The 25,907-nt window shown below is 35.9% G+C and overlaps 1 protein-coding gene across 1 annotated transcript in view; it reads left to right on the forward strand.

The window, feature by feature from the left end:
- LOC132142123 (protein sidekick-1-like) overlaps positions 1-25,907 on the forward strand; it is a 181,058-nt gene that overhangs the window by 129,052 nt on the left and 26,099 nt on the right. The window contains exons 7-15 of the mRNA XM_059551756.1: positions 7,784-7,965; positions 9,019-9,210; positions 9,826-9,947; positions 13,203-13,312; positions 13,734-13,884; positions 16,863-17,100; positions 19,376-19,491; positions 21,452-21,641; positions 23,605-23,703. Coding sequence (XP_059407739.1) covers positions 7,784-7,965; positions 9,019-9,210; positions 9,826-9,947; positions 13,203-13,312; positions 13,734-13,884; positions 16,863-17,100; positions 19,376-19,491; positions 21,452-21,641; positions 23,605-23,703 — 1,400 coding nt within the window. The remainder of the gene's footprint in view (positions 1-7,783; positions 7,966-9,018; positions 9,211-9,825; positions 9,948-13,202; positions 13,313-13,733; positions 13,885-16,862; positions 17,101-19,375; positions 19,492-21,451; positions 21,642-23,604; positions 23,704-25,907) is intronic.

Consider the following 25,907-nt stretch of genomic DNA (forward strand, 5'->3'; position numbering starts at 1 on the left):
CAGATGTTCATGAATTTGAATTGCAATACACTTTTCAACTACCTTAGAGATGAATGGTAAATTTGAAATTGGACGAAAATTTTCAAAATCAAATGGATCACCCCCTGGTTTCTTAAGTATGGGTGTAATAATAGCAGATTTAAGAGATGGAGATACAAAACCAGAACCAAGTAAAGCATGAACAATTTTAGTAATCAACGGCAAAAGGGCTGGTAAACAAGCTTTTACTAAAGGAGTTGGTAGAGGGTCTAATTGACAAGTCGAAGATTTAGATTTACCTATCAGACTCACTATCTCTGAAATAGTTGGTAGTATAAAGTTAGAGAAGACAGAGTGGCGGGGTATGTGAGTGATAGACTGACAGGAGCCATTGTGAAGAGTACCAGTAAGTAATTGCCGATGTACATTTTCAACCTTAGATGTAAAAAAAGTCAAAAAGCGATCACATAAGTCAGTGGAAAACATATCAGATGGCAAAGAATCAGGTGGTTTTAGAATATTGTTTACCACCAAGAAAAGAGACCTAGAGTTCCCATTGCTAACTCCAATTACATTGGAGTAGTAATCGGACTTAGCTGTAGTCAGTGCATTTTTATAATTTTGAATATGTTCAGCATACATGTCTTTATGAACAGTAAGGCCAGACCTGACGTACAGCCGCTCTAACCTACGGCCTTTAGTTTTAAGTTCACGCAGTTCAGGTGTAAACCAAGGAGCTGAATGCACAAATGAAACCCTTTGAGTTTTCACAGGTGCGAATTCATCTAAAAGCATGTTCAGTCCATCATTGTAATATTTTACCAGTTCATCAACAGTAGTGAAATCAGATTTACTGGAAAAGATGGCAAGTTCATCAGCAAGAGAAGGCAAATCAATGTTCTTAATATTCCGAAATGTAATCGGGCGACACAGGTTTACCTTAAAAATGGCCAGTTTGGCACAAAATGAGACCAGAAAGTGATCTGATATGGATAGATCAGAAACAGTACAATTAAAAGGTGTTATACCAGAGCAACAAACAAGATCAAGAGTATGCCCCTTAGCAGTGTATTAAATTGTTGTATACCAAAGCAATCCAAACATGATAGAAATTCGCTTGTAAATGCATTACTGACATTATCTGTATGAATGTTAAAATCACCCAGAAGAATAACATTTGAAGATATGGAACATAGATAAGTTAAGAGTTCAGATAATTCAGTTAAAAAGGCATTATTGCTCTTGGGAGGGCGGTAGATAGTTATGAGGATGGTTGGAATCGCACCATTGATTTTTATGGCAATTGACTCAAAAGAAGAATATGTAGACAAAGAACTGAGATTCCTTCAATTTATTTTTATAAAGTATTGCTAGCCCCCCTCCCCTTCCCGTATCACAAGATTTACAAACATAACTATATCCTGGGGGAACACACTCGTTTAGATGGAAAAAGTCGTCTCGTTTCTGCCATGTCTCAGTTAGACAGAGAAAGTCAAACTCACGGTCAGACAGTAGATCGTACACCAGGGGTCCTTTAGTGGAAAGCGATCGTATATTAAGTAATCCAAAGAAAAAATTGTTTTTACCAGAATCGTTGCCAACCGATCTGGCCGGGTTGATTAGTACACTGCGATTGACACTGCGAGTCCGTGTAAGCCTCCTAGGCTGGCGTGGTTTAGATGCAGTCAGCAGTCATAGGTACGCAGGTAGATCAACCGGCATACAAACCTGCCGAATCAGCGTGGATACAGAGGTCAGAATCAGAGGTTCGAGTCGCAAACAGAGATAAATGTGCCAGTACTCACCCTCAGGGAGAGTTTGTTTCTTCATCTGAACAGATTTGGAAAATTCTAGCATTACATCACTTGCTCACCAATGGATCCTCTGCAGTGAAGTGAAGTGAAAGTGACATACAGCCAAGTATGGTGACCCATACTCAGAATTTTTGCTCTGCATTTAACCCATCCAAAGTGCACACACACAGCAGTGTACACGCACAAAGCATGAACACACACCCGAAGCAGTGGTTCAGTGCCTTGCTCAAGGGCACCTAAATCGTGGTATTGCCAGCCCGAGACTCGAACCCACAACCCTAGGGTTAGGAGTCACACTCTCTAACCACTAGGCCACTACTAGTGCCATCAGAATGGTCCAAACTGCTGATAAAAGCATTGCAATAATCCACAAGTAATCCACTCAACTCCAGTCCATCAATTGACATACTGTTAAGAGAAAAGTTGCATGTTTGTAATGAACAAATACATCATTAAGACATTTTAACGTCAAACTTATTTTTTCCAGATAAAATATGAATCCTTTAATAATGTAATATTTGTTTTCTCCTGTGAAAAAGTTATCTCGCCTGAGTATGGAGAAAAATATGCACAGATCAAGCACTGTTTATAAGCAAAAACAGCCCAAAACCAGTTCTAAAAATGTATGCTGTGGATTTTGATGTGTGAGGACAACTGTGGAAGGACTTTTTCACTAGAGGAAGCATTATTACAGGTTATGGACTCTTATTTTGGCTAGAAGCAATGGTTTTAAACTTTAAACCTTAAACTCTTTAATGATTTATTTGTTTCTTACATGCAGCTTTTTTTTTCACAAGACATTAATTGATGAACTGGAGTCATGTTGTGGATTATTGTGATGTTTTTACCAGCTGTTTGGACTGACGGCACACATTCACTGCAGAAGATCCATTGGTGAGCAAGTGATGCAATGATACATTTCTCCAAATATTTTCTGGTGAAGAAACAAACTCATCTACAACTAAACTCTTCCTTTAAAGTTATAACTCTGTCAGAAATAGTGTCATTGGTTTCTGCTGTCTATTTTTGGAGATAAAACTGTTGATTCTTCAATGAAAAGCAACTGAGAGCTCCATTAAGTCTCCTGGGCAATGAAAGATCAACCTTTAAGCAATAAATGTGTCCTCTGGGATATAATGTTTTGCTTGCAGTGCTGACATGTAAAATCATATTTCACACTCTTGCAGATACCCACACACTCTTACAGACAGTCCCTCTGTGTTTAATTGGAGACAATCGACTAACAGTACACTCTTTACTTGAAAACTGTCCAGCAGGCTTTGAGAAAGAGATCTCTCGGCAAAAACAAGCCTGTTTGTTTGACATTCTAGCCAACAAAATCGATACAGAGAAATTTGGCCCTTTCACTATGCATGCTGCAATTTTCCACATATTTGTGCTTTTTACATCGCCATTGATTAGTCTTTTCACTGAATATATATTGGCCACCCAAGCACTGTTTTCACGTCATGCCACAGGTACAGAGATTCAGCCTTGACTAACCTGCAATTATTGAAGCAGGATCACTCCTGTTAGTCAATGCTCATGTGCTTGCTATTGATTGTCCCACACACCGTGTGTGTAAGCTTGGATATGTGTGCGAATGCGCATGCAGCTGTTAACAGGCAATGTAATTTTCATCAGATGATAACAGCATGTGTTCTTCTCTGCAATGCTGAGCCACAGGAGCTTGTTTCCCATGAATAGCTCAATCACACAAACAGGTTAGACATGAAAAACCATTGTGCACATAGTAGCTCTCTCATCTCTCAGCCTTTTGTTTTTTTTTTTTACGAAAAGATTTAGCGTTGTGCTCATGCAAGCATTATGTGGGAAATTCACTTTGTTTGCTCATCTAACTGTATCTTTTTGATTCCCAGGTTTAATTTTCCGAAGAATGGAATGGAAACAAAGTGAATAAAAGTAGTTAAAACCAAGGAGGTCTGAAGTACCTGCCAAATACTATTTGTTAGCATTGGCGTTCAGCAAATAAACATGAAATGTGCAAATTTTGATAGACCCTTTAAGTCTATTTCATGCCTCCAAAAATACTGCTAAAACATCTGTTACAATATAATGAAATTATTATGAATGTTATTTTATTAATGATGTATAGGGAATATATTTACTATTATGTATTTTTGTACTGATTATATTAATCCAACATTTTAATCCTGTTGGCACAGCTACATTTTCTAAAACTTTTGAGAGTTAGTGTATGTTGCTTGCAAAAGTCTATTTGCTATTTACTTTTTGTATTATTTATATACTCTTATGGTATGTATTAATATTTTGAATAGTTGTTTTATTCATATTAATATTCATTTTAATCGCACACTTCATGAAATTAAGCATAGACCATTTATCTTGTTTCAAATGTTTATTTTGTCATAATTTGCTTTATCCAGCAAAGTAAACCAAAAAATTGAAGGGTGATTCTCAAAAATCTATATTTTCTGCAAGCTTTTTCAAGATAAAAATCAAAAAAAGGACACTCAGAAACTCCAAAAGGACACCAAAGAACCAAATGATATAATGAGTCCATATAAGCACATATGAAAGAAAAATAAAATGCTAAAAAAAAAAATCTGAATTGTGTAGTATGTGCAGTGCTTTAAGTGGGCCGGTACGCACCAGTACTCAGTACCACCACTTCCAAATATAGCTCTTGAGCGTACCGCCACCTCTCCGTGCCCCCAGAAAGTGCTTTTAGTGTACCGGTAGCTCATTTGGACATCTGTTTTAATAGAGGTTTTAATCTTTTGCCTGCACTGCTGCTTTTCAGAGTGCCCTTCACAATGCAAGCTTCCTAATTCGTCCCACCGAGAGCAGAGACTACATTACCCATACTCCCTTGAGCTTTACAAGTGAAAAGCACATGCGTCGCTTTTGTCGCTGTTAGTAACAACTCAACGTGGCCGGAGAGAGTGTGTGAAATGCGCATAATCGGCTCGGTAAAAATTCATATACAGTGCACAACACATAAAATGCTTTCCTGGATTCAGACTCTGAGTACTAAAATAACATGGTCAGAATCAGATGACTCGCTGGCTGACACACCACCAAACCAGAATGATATCACTGCAGGTCAGACGCAAGCTAATGAAGTAATGCAGTAGCTCTTTCAGGTAGGGTGACCAGACGTCCCGAAAAATTTGGGACAGTCCCGAAATCGAAACTGTTGTCCCGAATACCGAATCTGGCCCTAATTGTCCCGAAAATTATACTAAAGCAAAATCTTGAGTAGTTATTGTCTGATAAACATTAAAAACTGTCTGCGGAGGTTGAGTCATCCTGCAACCACTTTTCTAAGTTCTAAAAAAATACCGTAGTCCGTAGGCGGCTAGGCACGAATTTAGATATTCATTTATCTAATTAATCTATATGCACAAAGACAATACAACCTTTTTGTCCCCTTTTTGTTTTAAAGCTTGATGAAGAGAGCGCAAGTTGCTGCAGCTGCGAGGAGGACAGTGATGCACGCGTACAGGAGTGATTGACAGTTTGCGGCACTGTGTACAAAAAATACACAGTGTGTATATATATATATATATATATATGCTATAATAGAGTACCGGCACCTCTTTTGGGCCACTTAAAGCACTGAGTATGTGTACAGTGCAACAGCAAAGAGCTTTTTTATATTTTAGAGAAGTCAAGTTACAACACCGAGCAGGACCATGTGGAGATGCCAAAAAAAAACTAAAACTAAACTGAACCTAAACCTACAATGTGTGATCAGTGCGTCAAGAGCACTCATACACACATTATTAAAACATACTCACGCGTGCTTACTGTATGAATCCTGCACGCCACCGCAATCATCTTTACCTTGATTGCAGTCTTCATCCATCAAAACTTTACTAACAAGACACTGGTTATCCAGTCGCGTCTCATCTGGCCACACAGCAGTAGAATGTGTTGACATTCCATTCAATCTGTACTTTACAAAGTGCGACTTTACACAGGGCTCGCGCTCTTCAGAGACAATCACAGAATATGACAGAGCTTGTGTTTCAAAGTGAAATACACTGGAATTAATAATTCACTGAAAACGCAATTCAAGTCTCTGTTCTCCTTTATATTAGTGCTGTTTTGGACAGATTGTTTGAATGCATTCACTTACTGGATCATTGGACTGAAATGATCTGGCTTAAAATGATCTGATCGCAAGCAAAGTAGCAAAATTGGACTTAGGGAATAGAATAAATATTGTGCTTCAGTAATTTTGCTTTAAAGGTGTCATATGACACTGTTAAAAACATTTGGTGAAATGCAATGTATTTATTAGGTTTAAGGTTCAAAAAACACAATTTTTCACATACTGTACATTATTGTTTCTCCTCTATGCAACGCCTTCTGAAACACATGGATTTTTACAAAGCTCATCATTCTGAAAAGCAAGGTGTGCTCTGATTGGCTAGCTATCCAGTGCCTTGTGATTGGCCGAATACCTCAAGCATGTGACAGAAATGTTACCATTTATAAACCCATTACAAACGAGGCATTAGTTGCATCCAGTGGGGACATAATTACTGATCATAATGACTTATACTGTCTTTTTATGCACTGCGCTGCATCTCGTTGTGTAAACATAAAACCATGTCTGCATTTGTGATCGGAGAAATGACAAACAACAAGCGCTACTCTACACTGCTCAAAACTCATTTTTGAATCGTCAGTGGCAAATTCTTTAAATATGAAAACATACTTACAGGCTGTGAGTCAGAACAGCCAGCATTTTTGGGTTTGAGACTTTAGTCTTTGCAACTTTAGGGATCTAATTAATTAATTAAAAGCTTGTAACACACCACAGAGAAAGGAAAACTTGAAATCACATCATATGACCCATTTAACTGCGTTAAATTATTGTAACGTGTTAAAAATTAATCACATACATTAACACGTTAATATTGACAGCCCTAATATTAATATTAGCATTTGGTTTTATATTTTCATTTGAATTTTAAATATTTTGTTAGTAATAAGCTTTTTTCACTTTTGTTACTTTATGTGTTTTTGTATATTTCTATTTCTAGCTTTAATTTAGCTTTATTTTTTGTACTTCAGTTAAAACTTATTTTATTTCAAGTAGCTGCCAAGGAAACTTTTTTTTGTATGAAATTCTCAGTTGTAATTTTAACCTTAATTACATTTTAGTAACTTTTGTTTAAGCTTATGTCATTGTATGAGTTTTTATATTTTTGTATAATTTAATTTTTTTTTTTTTTTGTGATTTTTTGTACTTAAACTTAATTTTTATTCAAGTTTCAAGTTTAAGTTTTCATCTAATTTGAATTGTATTCTAGCTTTTATTTAGCAAAATATTAAAGTTAACAATAACAATGCTGCTCAGAATAAAAGGGTATATTTTAAAATCCATTTATAGAGAAAAATGCTTTTTGAATTTATGGTGTATTTAGGGCATCTACCAGCAGTGACCATGCTAACCAGCTAAACCTTGACCCTGTAGATCAGCCCAAAAAAGAAAATGAATAGAAAAGTAATTGGAACTGCAATGCAGTGAGTTACATGGAGTCACACATCCTCATAAGCATGTGATTGATTAACCCGTCAGTCTAGCAAGACGACTCTTATAAGATCTGCGTAGGTTTGCCACGCGCGTGTTAGATCTAATGAGATTGAAGCTTTATCCGCACACATTAACCACTGTGCTTTTCAGGCAAATGTCATGTTTGCCTGTCAGATGTATTGTCTTGTGGGTGTGTATGCATGATTGATTAACCACTGAATGACTGCTAACTCATAAGGGTAATTGCCAACAAACACATAATTTGCTTTTGCCTATTTGCATTTGTGATACAAATGTTCACAGCAATAAACTCTACATTGGAAGAATTATGATCTTGCGGAGGGTCCAAGGTAATCCTTTACCATGAGTGGATTTTAAAGTGTCTGTAACATACTGCCCAATAAATAACAAGCTTTGTTCCATGTGCACATCCACACACACACACATGTGCTTGCAGTAAGAACATCAACACAACTGCTGTGTATTCATGGTCAATTGACCTTCTGAGTGCACCTTTAACATTGTGTTTGTGTGCTGTAGAACCTGGCCCGGTAACTCAACTGAGTTTCACTGAGATCTTGGACACATCTCTGAGGATCAGCTGGCAGGAACCGGAAGACAAGAACGGCATCATCACAGGTGAACAGGCTCAATTATCCAATCACAGCTTCAGCTCAACCGCCACAGGAACTCTCACTAATCTTTCCAGCTCTGCATGTAAAGGTTCCTGTGCTTGACTTTTGTTAAAACTAGCAGATTTAAAATGTCTTTTTTTTTTTTTACTTTATAAAGATCACCTTCAAACATTTTTATAGAATTTTTGTCTTGTCTTAATTTATTTTAGTTTCCAGTGGCATTTTATGAATTGATTTTATTATTTTAACTTTGTCCTAGACCCAAGTTGTCAGTATGGAAATGGAAAAACATTTAAAACATTAAAAACAAGTACATTTTAGTCACTAAAATTGTTTAAACAAAAAAAAGGGTAGAAGAGTTAAGAGTGCTATTTCTTTCGAGAGTTTTGTTGTTTTGCAGAGTAAATTCTAAACTTTAATAAAACATTTTGATAATCTAAACAAGCATTTATGTTGTGAAAATGCTTGAGATTAAATAATCAAGAAAAATCAAGTTAAATATAATTTATGACATGAAAAATAAAGGTAAATATCACTTGTGGGTGGAATGTTTTTATTGTGTCATTTACAGTCAAACTGTTATTTTGTCAAATTATGTAAAAATGCGAAAATATTTTAAAACACAAATTGTGTAAAATCTCATTTCCACTACTGTAATGGCAAAAAAATGACAAAATTAATTTCTAAACACATTATTATTGCACAAAATAAAAAATAAAAAAGTAGCAAGAGTGTAAAAGGTTTGCCGAAATACAGTTTCTGGTTGTTTATGGTTACATAATTATGAAAATATCTGAATTACTGTCATGTTACTAGGAAGTGTAGTTAAGAAGCTCTAATAGCTTACTGCTTTGATTCGGTTACAACACTGTTGTAATAATTGTGAGGTAGTGCATCTTTCAAGGAATTTCACTTTGCAAATGCATGCAAGGAACCATAAAGAGAGTTTCAATTCAGCCATTTGTAAGAGCCGGTTACTGCCTATGTAGACAAAAATCAGCAAGGCGGTTCAAGTTGTGGAACAAAGCTTAATTTCCTCATTTCCACCTCTCCATAGGTTATGTGTTGTGTTGGGAGGAGGCCGGTCAGAACGAAACTCGTGTATCTCAGAATCTGTCCAATTCTACGCTGGTGTACGAAGTGACCGGGCTTACTTCACTCACCACGTACACTCTGCAGGTGGCTGCGGTTACACAGGCCGGCACCGGTACTGCCACCTCGTCAACCATCTCAACAGGACTGCCACCAGGTCTCCACACTCTCAAACAAATATACACTTCAATGCTAGCATCACTTTAATGCATCAAATTCTCCCTTGGGGATCAGTGATAGTCACCGTGTTCAAACTCTAAAAGAAAGTCAGCACATGAAACAGCATGCCGCAGTGGGGCGCATATTTCACATAGACCAGCAATCCGAGACACAGTCAGTAAGACTGTAATACATCACACAGAGTTGGAATGAAGCTCTTGGGGCCGCTGCATGTGTGCGCGTGTGTTAGAGAGAACATGAAATAAATGATGATGACCAAAAGCCAAGCTACACTCATTATCTCCCACTGATATGCTGTGGAGTCGGGAGAGAACGAGCTTTATCTACTGTTGAATGAGCCACCGTGAACCACCCAAATATCATTATCAATCTATTTAATTACCAATTAATCATATACCGTTACCCAATGTTCACCGCTGTACACAAAACCTCATTGACTCTGAAGTGAGTTATGGGCCCATTTACAGGAGTTTTCATTGAAAGATAATGAAGAAACAAACAGAGAGCAGAACACAAAATGCAGGAAATGTTTCAATTAGAGCAGCTTATGAGTTACATAAATATGTTTTGTTGTCGTTGTGTTGCTGAACAGAGCTTCCTGGTGCACCCTCCAATCTGGTCATCTCCAACATCAGTCCTCGCTCCACCACCATAAAGTTCCACCCCGGCAGTGACGGCAAAACTGCCATCTCCAAATGGATCGTAGAAGGACAGGTGCGTAGGCGTGTGGGTAAAATTTATCAAAACTTGCATTGCTAAATTGTTTTTCACATTAGTAGCAATTAGCACTGGGCAAAATGGTTAAATTTGTCACTTATAGCAATTTTCGCTCTCCAAAATGATTAACTTGGCAACAAAGTACACTTTTTTCTATGCAAAATGGCTAACTTTGTCATGAATGTTGCTATTTTGGCAGCCAAACTGTTAACTTTTCCACAAAATGTGCACTTTTCTATCAGAAACATGGTTACCTTTTTCATAGATGGTATAGGTTTTCATGCGTGGTAGTTTTCTTTTTTTAAACAATGCTTAACTTTAGTTACTTTTAACAATGTTTTCTTTTCCAAATGGTTAACTTTGACATGATTGACACTTGTCTCTCAGGAAAAATGGTTGATATTTTCATGATTGGTGTGTCATGGTTAACACCAACAGTTTTTCCCTCCAGAATGGTTAATTTTGTTGCAAATTACTTCTTTTTTTAATTTGTGAATTTTGCCACATATTGCACTTTTCTCTCTGCAAAATGGATATTTGTTTATGAATGGTATTTTTTTTCTGCAAATACATATTAAATTAAATATATAGTTTCACTTTGCCGCAAATGACAAAAATTTGCTTTTTGAACTTTACCACAAATTGCAATTTTCTCTCTGCATATATTGCCTTGAAGGGCACCTTTCTCTCTGAAAAAATAAAAATAAATTACCTTTGCCACAAATTGCCTTTTTCTCTTTGCAAAATAAGTAACTTTGTGACAAATGGCAATTTTCCTTCTGCCGAATAGTTATCTTTTCCACAAACTGCAGTTTTCTCTCTGCCAAGACTGCTCTATTGAATATGACTTTTCAGTGTATGTGCTCATAAGTATAAACGTGTGTGTGTGTGTATTTGTGGGTGTGTGTTATGCCTTTGTCTGGCAGGCTGTGCCCCAGTGAAGATGCTGTTGTCTGGCAGGTACTTCATCTCCAGGGAAAAACAGGCTTGCTCTTGCACTAAAACATTTTCCCCCGGAGAAAGTGCACACACAACGACACACATGCAAGCTCACACTCTGTATTTGACATAGTACGAGGAGGCTAAGGAGATGTCATGCACCATGTCTCCCAGTCCTTTAGGTGTGCTGTGTGTGTTTGTGTGTGTGTGCATATGTGTTAAGCCCTCTTGGATGGCGTCCAGTGCAGTGCTGCGTGAAGAGAAAACTCCTCCTAATGAGATCACTCTCTTTTCCTCTTGGTTTTCTCCCCTCCTGTCTTTAATATTGTTTAATCGAGGGAGAGCAGGAGGGAGGGAGTCAGAGGGAGGGATGAGAGAAGAGAGAGGAGCAGATTAGATGTACTGAGGTGGCACTAATGGGGTCTTAAGTCTATGGCTTAAAAATCAGTTTGTGTTGGGCTGGGGTTTTTTCACAGCTGACTTCTTCACAGCTGTATCCTGGACCAGGTCGCTTGCCAATTCTGATTGTAATCTTTTCACCTTTCCTCCTTTCTTCTGCTTAAGCAGGGCTGCACAAAACGTGTCGTATAGATGCAGTGTTTACATGGAAACCAAGTACTAGTTGTTTCAACATATGTTTTGAGATATAAGACATAAAAGGGAACGTATCATGGAAACCTGAATTTTTCTGCCTTTGTCCCCAGTCCACCCAGATTACTTATGGATATAAGGCTGCAGAAACCATGTCACCAACAGGAACTAATTAGCATATGTTCACCAACATTTATATACCAACACCTGTTCAGTCTTTATGTGATGATGAACCTATAGGACTTCCTTTCTGAGTACTGAATGTGCTTCTCTTGTGTTCATTGGGCTAATTATCTGAACGTGTATCCTGAACTTTGTTAATAAAGCATCATTTAGTCTGTTTGTGTAATGGAATAATAATAACGACAGTAGCCAAAAACAGTCAGAGGGTCAGAGAGAGGTTGGAAAATGTAAAATGCTGACTGTTTTCTGTGTAAGAAACCTTGACTAACATCTTAAGTGAACTTCAGGGGAAAATTGAAATGCTTTAGAAGTGTAGAATATGGCCCCTTTTAAGTATTTTGACAGTTCTTACATGGTAATGACAGGAAAGAGCTAACCGCATGAAATTAATCACAGGCTGCTCTATGAATAAGTGAAAGCAGCTCTCTGTGAGGTCCTAGAGGAAATGTGAGTCACATGATTGTGACATGTTTGAAGTGATAAGCAGTTTTTGTTTGCAGATCATGATTGGTTACATTATCTGACGTCTCTTTGTAGCATTTGTTTTTTCATGTTGTGGATCCACTTTTTAATTAGCTCATTAGCTTATTATGGCCTTATTAAGATCAAGGTGATTAAATAAACAAGTCCTCTCTGGCTCTCACATATCATTGTAGAGAATAGCAACATGCTTTTGATTAACAAAAAACACAAAGCATAAAACACAAAGCAAAAAACACAAAGCATAAAAACAAAGGAAACAGCCCTGATATGGAGTCTGCACTGCGGGCAGCTCGGTTGGGTTTGCTGTTGCTTTTCACTGTCAATCTAAAGTTTTCTATCATCAGCTCTGACTGCTGAATCTGATTCTCCATATATTTGGTATGACACTGCCATACTACTCATAATAGGAATGAGGGATGCAGGATATGTACTGTACACAGTCTGGGGGACCTGATTTGCCCATATTTGCAGAAGTAAAATCTGATATGAACTGTAAGCTGTCACAACTGTAATCTTAACATCTAATTTGTGACTCATTTGTTGATTGTCATGTTGATGTCAGTTGACTACCAAAAGTTATGGCTTTTTTTACTCAAGCTTGGATTATAAATGGAAAAAATATATCTATGCTATTTTGACATGTTTGCGTCATTTTTGTTTTTGTTTCTTTTTTTGATGATGATGATGATGATGATTAGACATTTTTAGATAGTATTGAATTAAAATTTCAAAAAACAACAATTTTTATTTCCAACTTAATGACATGCATCATTAATGAGATCATGCAGCAATGTTTACTACTGTTTAAAGCATTTAGCATGGAATAATGCTACTGTTCCTTTGCCATCTTTGTACTGTAGAAAAGAGTTACAACTGATATTAATATGCAACATGTGAGGTCATGTGACTAGTAAAGCATAAGACAGTTTGAAATGTTTGTCATATTTTATCATTGTTTTTGTGTGTTTAAATATTGTCTGGTATATTGTATGTCCATTGTAGCATGCAGAAGGCTGTGCATTCTTCATTTCAAACTCATCCTCTGTGTGACCACAGGTGGGGACTGTGGGTGAGGACGAGGAATGGAAGCTTCTGTATGAGATAAACAGTCCACCAGCCTCAGACACTCTGGAGATTCCTCATCTCATTCCCTTCACTCAGTACAGGTGAGCTTTTTGCTCCTTTGCTGAATGGAAACCTACTTTCCCATCAACCTAGCAGGGTTTCTGTGTAAATTTCAGCTGTTTATGTCCTTTCAATATTGACCAAACACTCATTATACTTCCAGCTCTCCCTGCGTTATGTATCTCCAGCTTTTTTTTCCCCGGTTTTTCTTCATTCTCTCTCTCTGTCTTCCTCTCACTCTCCTTTTCTAATTCTCTCCATAATTGATTTCCTCAAGGTCCTGTGGAAAGATTGCCTTCTGATTCTCAGCACACTATCTTGTCCTAAAGGGATTACAGATGATCAGAGGCTGTACAGATCTGTTATCCTGTCCAAAATTCCCCATTCTCCCGCTACTCAAGAGCAAGACCTGGGAATTAAAAACGCTGTTTTTGTCTCTCCTCACCTACATATTCCTTTCAGGTTCAGGATGAAGCAGGTGAACATTGTGGGTTCGAGTCCCTTCAGTCAGCCCTCTCGTGTGATGCAGACCCTGCAGTCTAGTCCAGATGTTTCCCCGACAAATCTCATAGTAATTTCTGCAAGTGAAACAAGTTTAAGGATTCGCTGGGAGGTAAGAAATGATGGTGAAGTTTGCACCAAGTACAGGTTTTCTACATCTAAATATGATTTTGTGTTCAATACTATACTGTAAAAAAGTCTGCAGTCAGTATGATTCTTTTTCTCTTTCTTTTTTTTTTTTTTATAAATTAAAACTTCTATATGAAGCAAAAATGGATTCAATTTCGGTAAGAGCCTTGTGACACTTTAGTAATAGCTGCTGAAAATTCAGTTTTGCCGTCACAGGTATAAATAACATTTTAAAATATAAAATTAATATTTTTCCCAATCAGAATGAACCATCATTTTGACCATTAATGAACCATATTAATAAATAAAAAAAAAATAAAAAAAACCTGTTTCCAGATTTTCAGTAAAGGAATATTTAATATTTTCACAATATTTAATTATTTTTATTTATATACACAATGCTATATTATGTTGCAATAATGTGGCAAAATATCCACATTCAATTTTTTATGAAAACATGTTAATACGTTTAAAATGCCACCCGGGACTTTTTAGAGACACAGACAAATTTAATCAGTTTTTAATCGATTTATTATTTTTATTTATAATTATTATAATTATTATTATTTAATATTTTTTTTTTTCCAATACATTCTGCCAAACATATGCAATTTATAAGAACTAAAGAGCTTAAAAATGTTCTCATGTTGCATCGAAAGGTAGTGGTTCTGGATATTTGTTGTGAACTTTTATCTTAAAAACTGGAGCTCTCATAAGAATCTAGCCATTTATGCACACTCAAACGCATGCAGAGACGGCCACAAATACTGTCTGTTGCGTTTCTGTGCGCACACTGTATATGTGAGGGATATACTGGAAGAGGTTGACAGCTTATATTTCCTATCTGTTTTTTGCTATCACAAGCAATAGTACCTGTCAGATGTAATTGCGGTTATTTTCTCCTTCAGTTCTCTTTTTTTCCCTTCTCACCTTTTCAAAACCTGAAGAGCGATCGAATAATCTGAGTTGTAGAGGCACATTACATGAAGGCTGTCATTACATAAGACAGGACTCCATTTAATCTAAAAAAATGGTCCCCTGGTCGTAGTAACACATTTGTGGGGTGTTGGTGCTAAAAAATGACCCTCAGGACATAATAGTGCTTAATGCAGTACTTCAAAATCGCTGAAATCGAAAACAGTGACCTCTTAACCTTTTTTATGGATAGTCATTTATTACACTCATATTCAAACTTCTATGTAGCAGCCATAAAATAAAAGGATATACCTTTACTGCTCTTCTGTCATTTACCAAGCAACCCAAGTTTCTTAAGTGTTAGTGTCTTTAATGAGGACAATTTGCATTGGAAGATGTATTTTATGAGGAGTTGCTGTGGAAATGCATTGACCTTCAGAAGTATTTAGAAAGCAACACTAATTAGTTTTGATTAACTGAACCATTCTGGTGTTTCAGCACAAAAGTCTTATTCACTAGCCACTTGTAATCTAATTTACCCAAACTGAAAATAAACCCAAGTGAAACAAGCTCATCAAAATGCTTGTCACGTGTTGTAGATGGACTAACACTCAAATGGACATAGATGAAATAGCTTTTAACGATTTTTTTTATATCACATCATAAATTAAATCGTGATGTTACAAGCAACTAAAGATTTGCAGCTTATCATGAAGACCATAAGAAGTCAAACACTGATTTGGCCCATACCTATGAAGACACTTGCATCAGCATTCATCAACTAGCCAAAAGCATTTGAATAGAAATGCTTTCAAGCAGTCAACGTACTGAAGCTGTGAACATCGTAAGGTTTTGAGTGTGCATTAAAGTACTAGGCAAGCAACCCTGTGCGAACTCTTGGCATCCAATGCTGGAAAATGTCTCCGAGCCATGTGCCAGCGTGAGGCTGAAGCAGGCGAGGGACTGAACTGCATTACAGCCAATTTGAAATGTCATTTAATTTATGTTTATGAGGAGATTAAGGAACTTCCTTTCTGTTTGCTGCACACAATTTGATGCTTGTGAAGGTTTTCATTCATCCAGATCATCGTAGAACTTATCCACTGGGATCCAATTCCTGCTAAGTAAGATTAGCATGCAGAAAATTTGTTCAACTTTTTCAGCCCTTAAATTTCGTTACCATACGAATACAATGGTGGTAACCAAAATGTGTTTGGACAACTGAAGTTTCTCTTAATATTTTCTGTTTTCATACACTACTGGTTAAAAGTTTGGGGTGGGTAAGATCTTAAGATCTTAATTTGATCAAAAACAGTAATATTATAAAATGTTATTACATTTTAAAAAAGTTGTTTTCTATTTGAATATATTTTAAAATGTAATTTATTCCTGTGATTAGAAAGCAGAATTTTGAATATGCTCCGAAAAAAAAGAAGTTATTATCAATGTTGAAAACAGCTGTGCTTCTTAAAATAATTTGGAAGCAATGATAAAAAAAAATTCAAGATTCTTTGATAAATAGAAAGTTTAAAAGAACCGAATTTTTTTTTATAAAAATCTTTAGCAGCTAAGGTTTTTTTTTTCTTTTTCTACTGACACTTTATAAATATAATGGGTCATATATATATATATATATATATATATATATATATATATATATATATATTTTTTTTTAGGAATATTACTGACCCCAGACTTTTGAACCATCTTGTATCTATCTAATTTAATTGCATTAGACAACATTGCAATTTTTTTTTAATAACTTACAGCCATATTATTTTTGGGAAATGTTTTGTTTAAAAAGTGTGCAGGAGTGCTGTTTCTATTTTTTGTTATCTAATGCAATGAAATTCATATATTTTAAGTGCCTGGTGTGTTCAGAAATGTTGAGGACACTCTATATAAGCTTATCCTGTCAAACCATTTTACATAGAATAATTTTACAAGAGCACTTACAATCCAATTCACAGCTTTTGGGTCTTATAATTGATGTTGGTTTATCAAAGTCTTTCCCACCCCAAAGATTTTCCTCTTCATCTTTTGTAGCCGCTTCCAGAGGCAGCTTATAACGGAAATCCTGAAAGCGTGGGTTACCGTGTACGTGCACAGAGAGCAGACAGGCTTGGCCTGCCCCGGATGGAGACCATTTCTGAATGCCTCTCTCGTGAGGTGACGGTGGAGGGTCTTGAGGAATGGACGGAGTACGAGCTGAGTATTCAGGCTTTCAACGGCATCGGGCCTGGACCCTGGAGCAGTCCTGTGCTGGGCAAAACTAAAGAGTCAGGTGACACAGCAAAAAACTTTCCATAAAACATGCTTGCTTTAGAAGTAACTTCTCCACTTTTGATTTTTACAAGAGTACCGTTCAAAATAAATTATAAATGAGTGATTCATGTCATGCATTTGAGGAAAAGAGACAAAATAGTTGATGTTTTGTATGTAACCGAATTATGTTAATATAAGCATTATTGTGTTATGGTCAAATTTCCATTTTGATCATTTTTCATTTTATTTGTGCTTTATTAGGTGGATAGCATCAAATAAATACAGATATTCACATGATTAATGCCACAAGTTGCTGTGTTCCTTAGTAATTCTAAACAAGCTATAGTTTAGCTGCGCCCTACTAGCCGATTTTTAGTCGTAAGCTTCATTTACATAGCCTTTGGAGATTCAGATGGAGTCTGTGCCTGAGGCCACATCTCGCAGCGGGTGGGTTTTAGCAGCTCCAGCGACTCCCTGCTGAGTTAATGATCCTGTCGACCCCTAGACAACTTCTAGAAAGTTTGAAATGATCAGAGGCAGCTGGTGAGGTGGGCACTTGTGGCCTTGGCAGTGACCACTTACAGGTTTCAAACATCCATTTCTCCATGAATTTTCCTGTTGATTGTGAAAATGACATTCACTGTAGAAATTTCCACAGCTTTTTCATGACCTTTGCAGATTTTATATGCTTTCCAGTCCTGGAAATCACACTTTTGAAACCCTACAATATTTTTCAGGAGTGTAAGGATCCTACAGTTAGCTACCTCTCACATTGAAGAACCAACAAACATGATGTGATTAATTTTTTGTCAGAAAACTTTAAACCACATAATGCAAACACAATTTTTTGTGCAGTTCTCTTACACCAAAATAACAGAACAAAGCCCAATTCGGACGATAATTGTTTCTCATGGGGACATAAACTAGTTTCAACATTTCCAAGGGTTAGTCTGTGATTTTATTGCTGTCTGAATCCAGAATGTCGGTGCCCACCACCTGAGTAAAAATCCCTGGCCAAAATACCCACAGCTTTTTTCACAAAAACCAAGGTTATGTGGTAATTTAATTGCGTCTGAATCCTCTCCGAGTTTACAAGAAGTTATCAATTCAAAATTCAAAAAATCCTTTTTGACCACTGCCGAACACCGTACAGGAACTGTTGCACTTGACCGTAATTTGCATGCATATTTATTACTGAAATGCTGGAAAGTATTTACAGGAACAGTATTTCATGACTGCTCCACCACAGCGAGTGGGAGCTATTAAGAACAAAAAGAAGAAAGAGAAGAAAAGCACGTAAACATCGGAAATGGGTCATTATTATGGCAGCAACAGGTATCTAATATAATTTTTTTTTAAATTATTATATAAAATTGTATATATATGTATATACAAATATATAAACCAAGCAGTTTTATGTTTACCTTATGTAAATAAAAGGATGCATTAACTTATTTCTGCTAATCTCCACATTTTTAATGGCATCCATCATTTTGAGAGATAAAATGCCTCAGTAAACAGAAAACCATTTCAGCAATAACGTGTCAATTTTTTATGCAACTGGCCACATGAGCAGCACGTTCCTGGGGTCGTAGATCATAGGATCAGAGAAGTAGCTTCTCCACTGTGAATAAATGTGCATCTGAATCCATGATTTTTATCACTGAGGTGCCATGTAAATTTATATTTACCAATGCTCACATGAGAAACAATAACCATCTGAATAGGACTTAAGAAAATCTTTTTCTCACTGAAGCTGTGCATGAACATACTGTATGCTGGCAAGCCATGAAGGAACAACTATACATCACATACAATCACTGGATAAAGTTGCCCCTTCAAATTGTATCCTAAATTAGTCTATTACAAGAATTTATACTCACGCGGTTCTCCTGTTCTTATTTCAGTGAAGCTTCACATGACAAGAACTCATGGAGAAATGTCAGAGGATGATGTTTAAGTTCTCAGACCTCCGTTTTTAATCAGTACACGTGACAGACTCCAATAGAAGAGAGTGAGATTTCAGCAAAAAATAGTCAATAGATGTGAAACCCTGACCAAAATAAATAGTTTTGAGTCAGCTGGTAAGACATCAGCCTTAGGCTAATGAGCTGTATTACTTGGTGGAATTGTTTATTCGCATTATTATTAATGATAATTGGAGTCTTTTACCGTATTGTTGTTCCAATATGATGAAAAACAGCCTTTAAGTGTTGTAAAATCACTCTAACACACAGCCTTGAGTAGGTTTTTGTGTTAGTATAAAATGGCTTTTCATATGGGTGTGTTTTCAGTTCCCTCTGGTGCCCCAGAAAATGTGAGCGCAGAAGCGATGAGCTCCACAAGTATATTGGTCACCTGGGGTTCGGTCCCTGAACACCAGAAGAATGGACACATCCTTGGTTACAAGGTACGGTTACTACATCAAAGAGAATGCTTTAAGACCCTTAAAATCCCCCACAGGTTTGGCTGGAGAGTTCTGTCGGCCAAAACACTGCAGAAGGGTGAATTTCTACTGTATATGGAGACATATCAGTGCTTGTTTAGGAAGATATTTTAATATTTTAACAAGCAAATGTGTTTATTTATTTATTTAGTATGTACAATGAAATGGTCAAGTATTTTAAAAACATGAAACCTTCATATATATGATGACATAATTGTAATTTTACCGTGAATTATCCATTTGTTCAGACCAGTTATATACTGTATAATATACATAATCATTTAGTGGGCTGAAATTGCAGGATTTTACATTTTATTTTTGTCAAAACTGATATTATTTCAACTGTAAGGTTGTTTGAGTCATAGTTTCTGCAGTAATTTTACAGTTTATGATGTTATCATAGACATTTGTGTTCTTTCAAAAGAATGTTGCCACCTAAACATGTATTTCTATTCTAATATCACCATTTTCTGAAATGATTTTAACTGCTGATAACAGAGTCTGCAGGTATATTTAAAGTCGACAGGAAATGAAAATTCAACCTAATTTGTAAAATCATGTTATCGATCTTATTGTGAATGCATATTACATTTTTCAAAATGTTTCGACCTTGTGATGTTTTTCAAAATGTCAAATCTCAATCTTGTGGCAAAATGACCGACTTCTCTCTGGTGATGTGTCGGACTTCTCAAGTTATTTAGTCAGCGTAGACCCTGCTCTTCCAAAATAAACAGCAAGCTCGCATTCAGATTTGCCTCCATCCAATCATCAACCAATGGATTTTCCCTGCCCTACATATGAATATACATTACAATATGGAAGATCTATTGCTGTTTACATTAAATTGCAACTTAAGTGTAAGTGTTAAAAAAACTATATATATATATATATATATATATATATATATATATATATATATATATACATACATACATACAGGTATATCAACAGCCAAACCACCACATAGCAGAACCACTCAGAAGCACCGTAGCAAAAAAAGAGTATGCAGTACATTTCTACACATCTAATGTAATGCTTGTATCATGCTCCAAAGGCACTTTGTACCACAAAGAGATGTTAATACACACATCTACAAAAGTTTTTCCTCATGCCTTAATGCACACACATTCAGCCGAACATAGTCCGTATTGTGTTAATTTTGAACACATCTATAAAGTATGTGAAGCTATTGAAACCCCTGTGCACTGTTGCTTGTATAAGGCTTTCTCAATTTTATGCTTAGGCTGTGTAGAGTGACATGATGCAAGATCATGAAATTGCTGAAACAGTTTTTTCTTTTACACACTGTCGGAAGAAGCCAATTGATAAAATGCTTACACTGTAAAAAGCGGGGAGGAAATGAAATAACACATTTAATTATTGATCACTTCTGAAGTCAGGACCCAACTTAGGCAAAATGTGGAACTTGTTTTGTCTTAATTTTTATCTAAAGAAACAGTGATGTTTGCACATGCAAAAGATGCTGAAGTGTTGTTAGCAGTAGCAGTGTGGTTGACTTCTAGCCCAAGTCAAAAGAACCCATCTCTACTGTACATCTCTATTGCAATGGACACACTATAAAGTTTCAGGAGTGACAACCGCATTTATATATGGTATTAAATCTCTTAAATTTCCTTTAACTCCAGGAGTAAATTTGCGTTTGTCATGCGTGTAAATTAGAGCTGCAGATACCAAATTTAGCTGCAGTATGTGCATGACCATGATATTCTGGTCTATTTAATCATCCATTAGGGGTTTGCTCAAATCCCTATCCTTAAGACTGAGTAGTATATATAGAATGGTAATTAGCGAGCACTACTACACACTGTACAGTTGTTGTTGATTTAAGGATGTTCCAACGCTCTATATCACATCAAAACTGTTTCTGTGTGACCTATATTTCCTTGTTTCCTTTTATCGCTAGGTATTATACAGAGAAAAAGATTTAGAGCGGGCTCCCCAGGTCCAGCTGGTGAACGGGAACCAAACTCACTTGCTTCTTTTAAAAAACCTCAGGAAATTCATCCTGTATGAGGTTCAGGTGCTCGCATTTACACGTGTCGGAGATGGACCACCCAGCCTCCCCCCCACAGTTGAGAGAACCAAGGATGATGGTAAGCAACTAATAAAATCAATGCATCACCCACTTAACAGAAGGCATCATCTAATTCTTCACACATTCCCACTGGTTCTGACAAATCAAACACGCATAATAAAAGCAAAAATAAATGTTCACACACACATTGGGTCAAAATTAGACTTTGAGTGAAAGCTACCCATTTAGCAGATGTTCCTTCACCTACTCACACACCAGTAAACACGCACACACACATTAATAATACTAGCTCATAGTTATGTCCTGCTACATGCTCTGGTGGTTTCCAGCTGTGCCCGACATTCAGACTGGCATTACCTCCCACGTGGCTCCAGACACAGACAAACACACATGCATGCTCGCTCACACTTCTGCCTAGCCTCCTGGTGCTCCCACTGCATGAAACCTCATCCTGCATTAATGCATCGCTTGAGTCACCTGTCTGAACCACCTCTCACTCGCTCTGTTTTTTATCCCAACTCATAGAAAAGAAAAATCACTAATGACATCTCGATTTGTTCTTAGACAGCTGTGACATTAAATGTCAACTTTTGAAGGTGTAATGCTTTTTAGATATTCTTCCTAAGAAAAAAGATCCAAGAAATCTCATTTGTGTCTTCTGTTTCTCAATATAAATGGTTCAGTATTTAATTACTATAATTATTTTATTTATAATTACATTTATTATGCGCAATAATAAAAATGTCCTTATATACTAATACAGTAAAGCAATTGCACATTTTTAATTACAAAAAGAAAAACATAAATTATTCAATATGCAATTAGTATAATTATTCATTTTAATTATTGTATTTATAATTATTGTATTAGTTTATAATTATATTCTCTGTTCTGTAATGAGCAATAATAATAAATATTATTGAAATAAATACATTAAATTTTAATTATTAAAATTAGAAATTGCTTTTATAATTATACAAATAAATACTTTTTTGTATGTATTATTATAATTGATGGTATTTATTATTTATTATTACATATTTATTACAATAAATATGATTAAATCTGGGAATTAAGTATTATTATTTTGCATATTTAGTACAATAAATATTAGTATGATTGTATTTGACAAATTTACTATAAAAATAAATGTAAAGTCATTACTCTTTTTCACAGTGCAGTAATGAAAATGAGTTGTTTTTCAAATTATGGTATTTAAAATGTGGAGTGAAAATGTGCCTAGTTATCATGAATCGAATGTCATACTGAAAAAAAGAATAGACTTAAAAATAGACTTCTTCTAAAGTTGAAGTGAAATATGACTTTACATTACTTGACAGTTTTCATGAGGTTAAACCATGTGTGAACCTCATTAAGTCTCCTGAGCTATGAAAGAGCAACCCTCTGAGCAATCAAATTTCCTTCTGAAAGTTTCTCTCAGAAATATGTACTCACATGCATGCAATATATTTCCACAGCAAGGGAAAGTAAGCTGCCATCTTTCCCTTTGAAATGAGTGAGTGTGTTCATATGTGGACTGTGGAGTCTTGCCAGCGGAATGACAAATGCCCTCTTTCTGTCATTTTTCTTAATCGGCTCAATGGAGCAACATTCATTCGGAAATGTACAGGGATACCAGGGATACCAGATACTGGAATGTCTATGTGATTATTCTCTACACACACTGACTCACACTTTACACACATATCAGAAGTAGTAGATTACCAGTACTGTTGGCCTATTGTCCACTGGCAGAGTTAAATGTGTTTTATGAGGGATTAAGAAACACTAATATTTATATTTATGGATTTAAGGAATTAGAAGTTTACAGGGAGATTTTGTGTGTGTGAGAAGAGATTAAAATGTCGCGTTAAAAGCTTGGCCCCACAAACAGATTTTTTGAAGTGTTTGAAATATGTGCTACATTAGAAGAAATCAGAATGTAGACTACAGTAATCTCTTTTAAATAACATGTTCGACTGTGTATCCTCTTTCTCTCTCCCTTCCTCTCTTCTCTCCAGTTCCCGGTCCACCTGTCAGGTTGGTGTTTCCAGAAGTGCGTCTCACGTCTGTCAGAGTCGTCTGGCAACCTCCCCCCGAGCCAAACGGCATCATTATGGGTAAGAGAACAGAAACGCTAAACAAGCAGCTCCACACACATTTATCAAGCTATAAATAAGGCCATATCGCAGAAATCTGTTGTATTGTATAAAGCTTATTATAATCATTTAACACTAACCCTAAAAGAAAACATTTCTACTAAACAAATTAATAACTAATGCATTTAGTATAATATTGTAATATTGTATTATACATTTTTAAATAGATTTTTACCTTTTTTTAATGAATCCGTAATCTGTTATTTATTTTCCTTATTAATAATTTTACTTTTTTTGAAGTAAGTTTTGCTCAACAAAGCATTTATTTATATAAATAATATATATATATATAACATCTTTTGGATGGTGGAAAAATTATTCTTTAATGTATAGAAATTTCAATTTCAATAGAAATCTTTTGTAACATTATAAATGTGACTTTCAGTCAGTTTAATGCAAATTACAAATAATACAAATAATTAGAATACCAAAAATGATCCGGAAAAGAAATAAACATTAAAAGAAATATTACAAAAGGACAGTTTAGGAGATTTATCTTATTTCTGAGTACATTTTTCCACATAATTTAACTAATTAGCAAATTATAGCTTAATTATTAAAATGATCTCCTGTGTATTGATGTATTTACAGATATTATAACTCATATCCTTGTAAAGGCTTCATGAATGTAAGTCGAATGTAAGTCGAATTCCTCATCTGTAAGTCGCTTTGGATAAAAGCATCTGCTAAATGAATGAATGAATGTAATCTTCATCTGCAGTAAAAATGCAGTTTAAGGATTTAAAAAAGGTCTGCTTGTTCCCATTGCACCTTGGGACATTTGAAATGTTATTATTGCAAGCCAGTGTCATGCTTGCTGTATATTGCACTGGAGTCAGTTTGTACATGTGTGTATCATGAGATTTTCTCTATTGTGATTTCAATTGTGTATTGAGATTAAACCGCCTCAGTTTTGCCGTTATCAAGATAACGGGCCATACAGACACAGATGCGCAGCTATAGATGACTGGATTATTGACACTTGACCATCCGTGATGGATCATATAATCCCTTAACAGTGATAGAAATGTGAAGCCTCTTTACCTCGGATGATCTCTTGCCTTTGCCTGTTTTCTACACACACTCATACACAAAGCTCTCTGCTGATTGGGTCAGCCATTCCCCGTAGGATTGAGCGATATTAACCAAAGATCTTCAATCAGGGAAGATCTGTCAGTGTTCCAGCACTCATTTTATCCTCTCAGATCTAGTTATTTTATACGTGAGGATACGCAGATAATGTGACTTTCACAAGGGGTATTTCATTATTCTGTGTTGATTTTCCTCAACAGCAGTCTCTCGGTTACTCTCGCAATTATTGAACGTCTGACTGTACAGTGTGAATAAGTAGTATTCATCAAGTGACCTTGGAGGGATTTCAGATACCAAACCTATAAACTGATTAAGAACAGACCAATAGATCAGATCATCATCATTACACTGCAAAATTAAATTAAATTAAACGAAAAAAATATTTAATTTTGGAGTACTTCATCCAGAAATAAGAACTCTTAAGGGCTTTGGACACTGAGTCCGAAATTTTTGCATGTTTTTCCGTTTTTTCGTATTCACCATCCTTTCCTTTCAAAATGCATGCTACGGAAGTGAAAACGCAGAAAATTTAACCTGATCCAAAAAAATTTATGACAGACGAAAGTTTCAGAGGCAGTTTGTGAACATGATTAACACAATGTGAGGTTGTGTTTATTTTTCAACGTGCAAAAATTTCGGACGAAAATTTTGAACTCAGTGTGCAAAGACCTTTACTCCCCTCTGTCGCTTTCTTTCTTCTGTGGAACATTTTCTCAGACTTTTTAGTGATATTCATGAAAATGTTTTTTTTTTTTCCTTTCCTGTCAACTACTGAAATGACAACAAAGCGTCATAAGAGTGACCCGTGCACTGTATTTCATACTACTTCAATCATGATCAAAGTTGTGAAGAAGACATATTAAACAGTATACTGTATGTATATATATATATATATATAAATATATATATATAGTATGCTAAATGTGTCAAATCACTGGTGTAATCTGGATACGTAACTGTTGTTTTATTGTGGTGCAACTTTTATTTTAGTTCATAATTGACTTTCAGTGGTAATCTATTGAAAGCAAGAGCCTGTTAGTGAATATTGATTGGTGGATTGAGGTCTCTCTGGT

This window comes from Carassius carassius, chromosome 6 (assembly GCF_963082965.1).
Source record: "Carassius carassius chromosome 6, fCarCar2.1, whole genome shotgun sequence".
NCBI classification, from domain to species: Eukaryota; Metazoa; Chordata; class Actinopteri; order Cypriniformes; family Cyprinidae; genus Carassius; species Carassius carassius.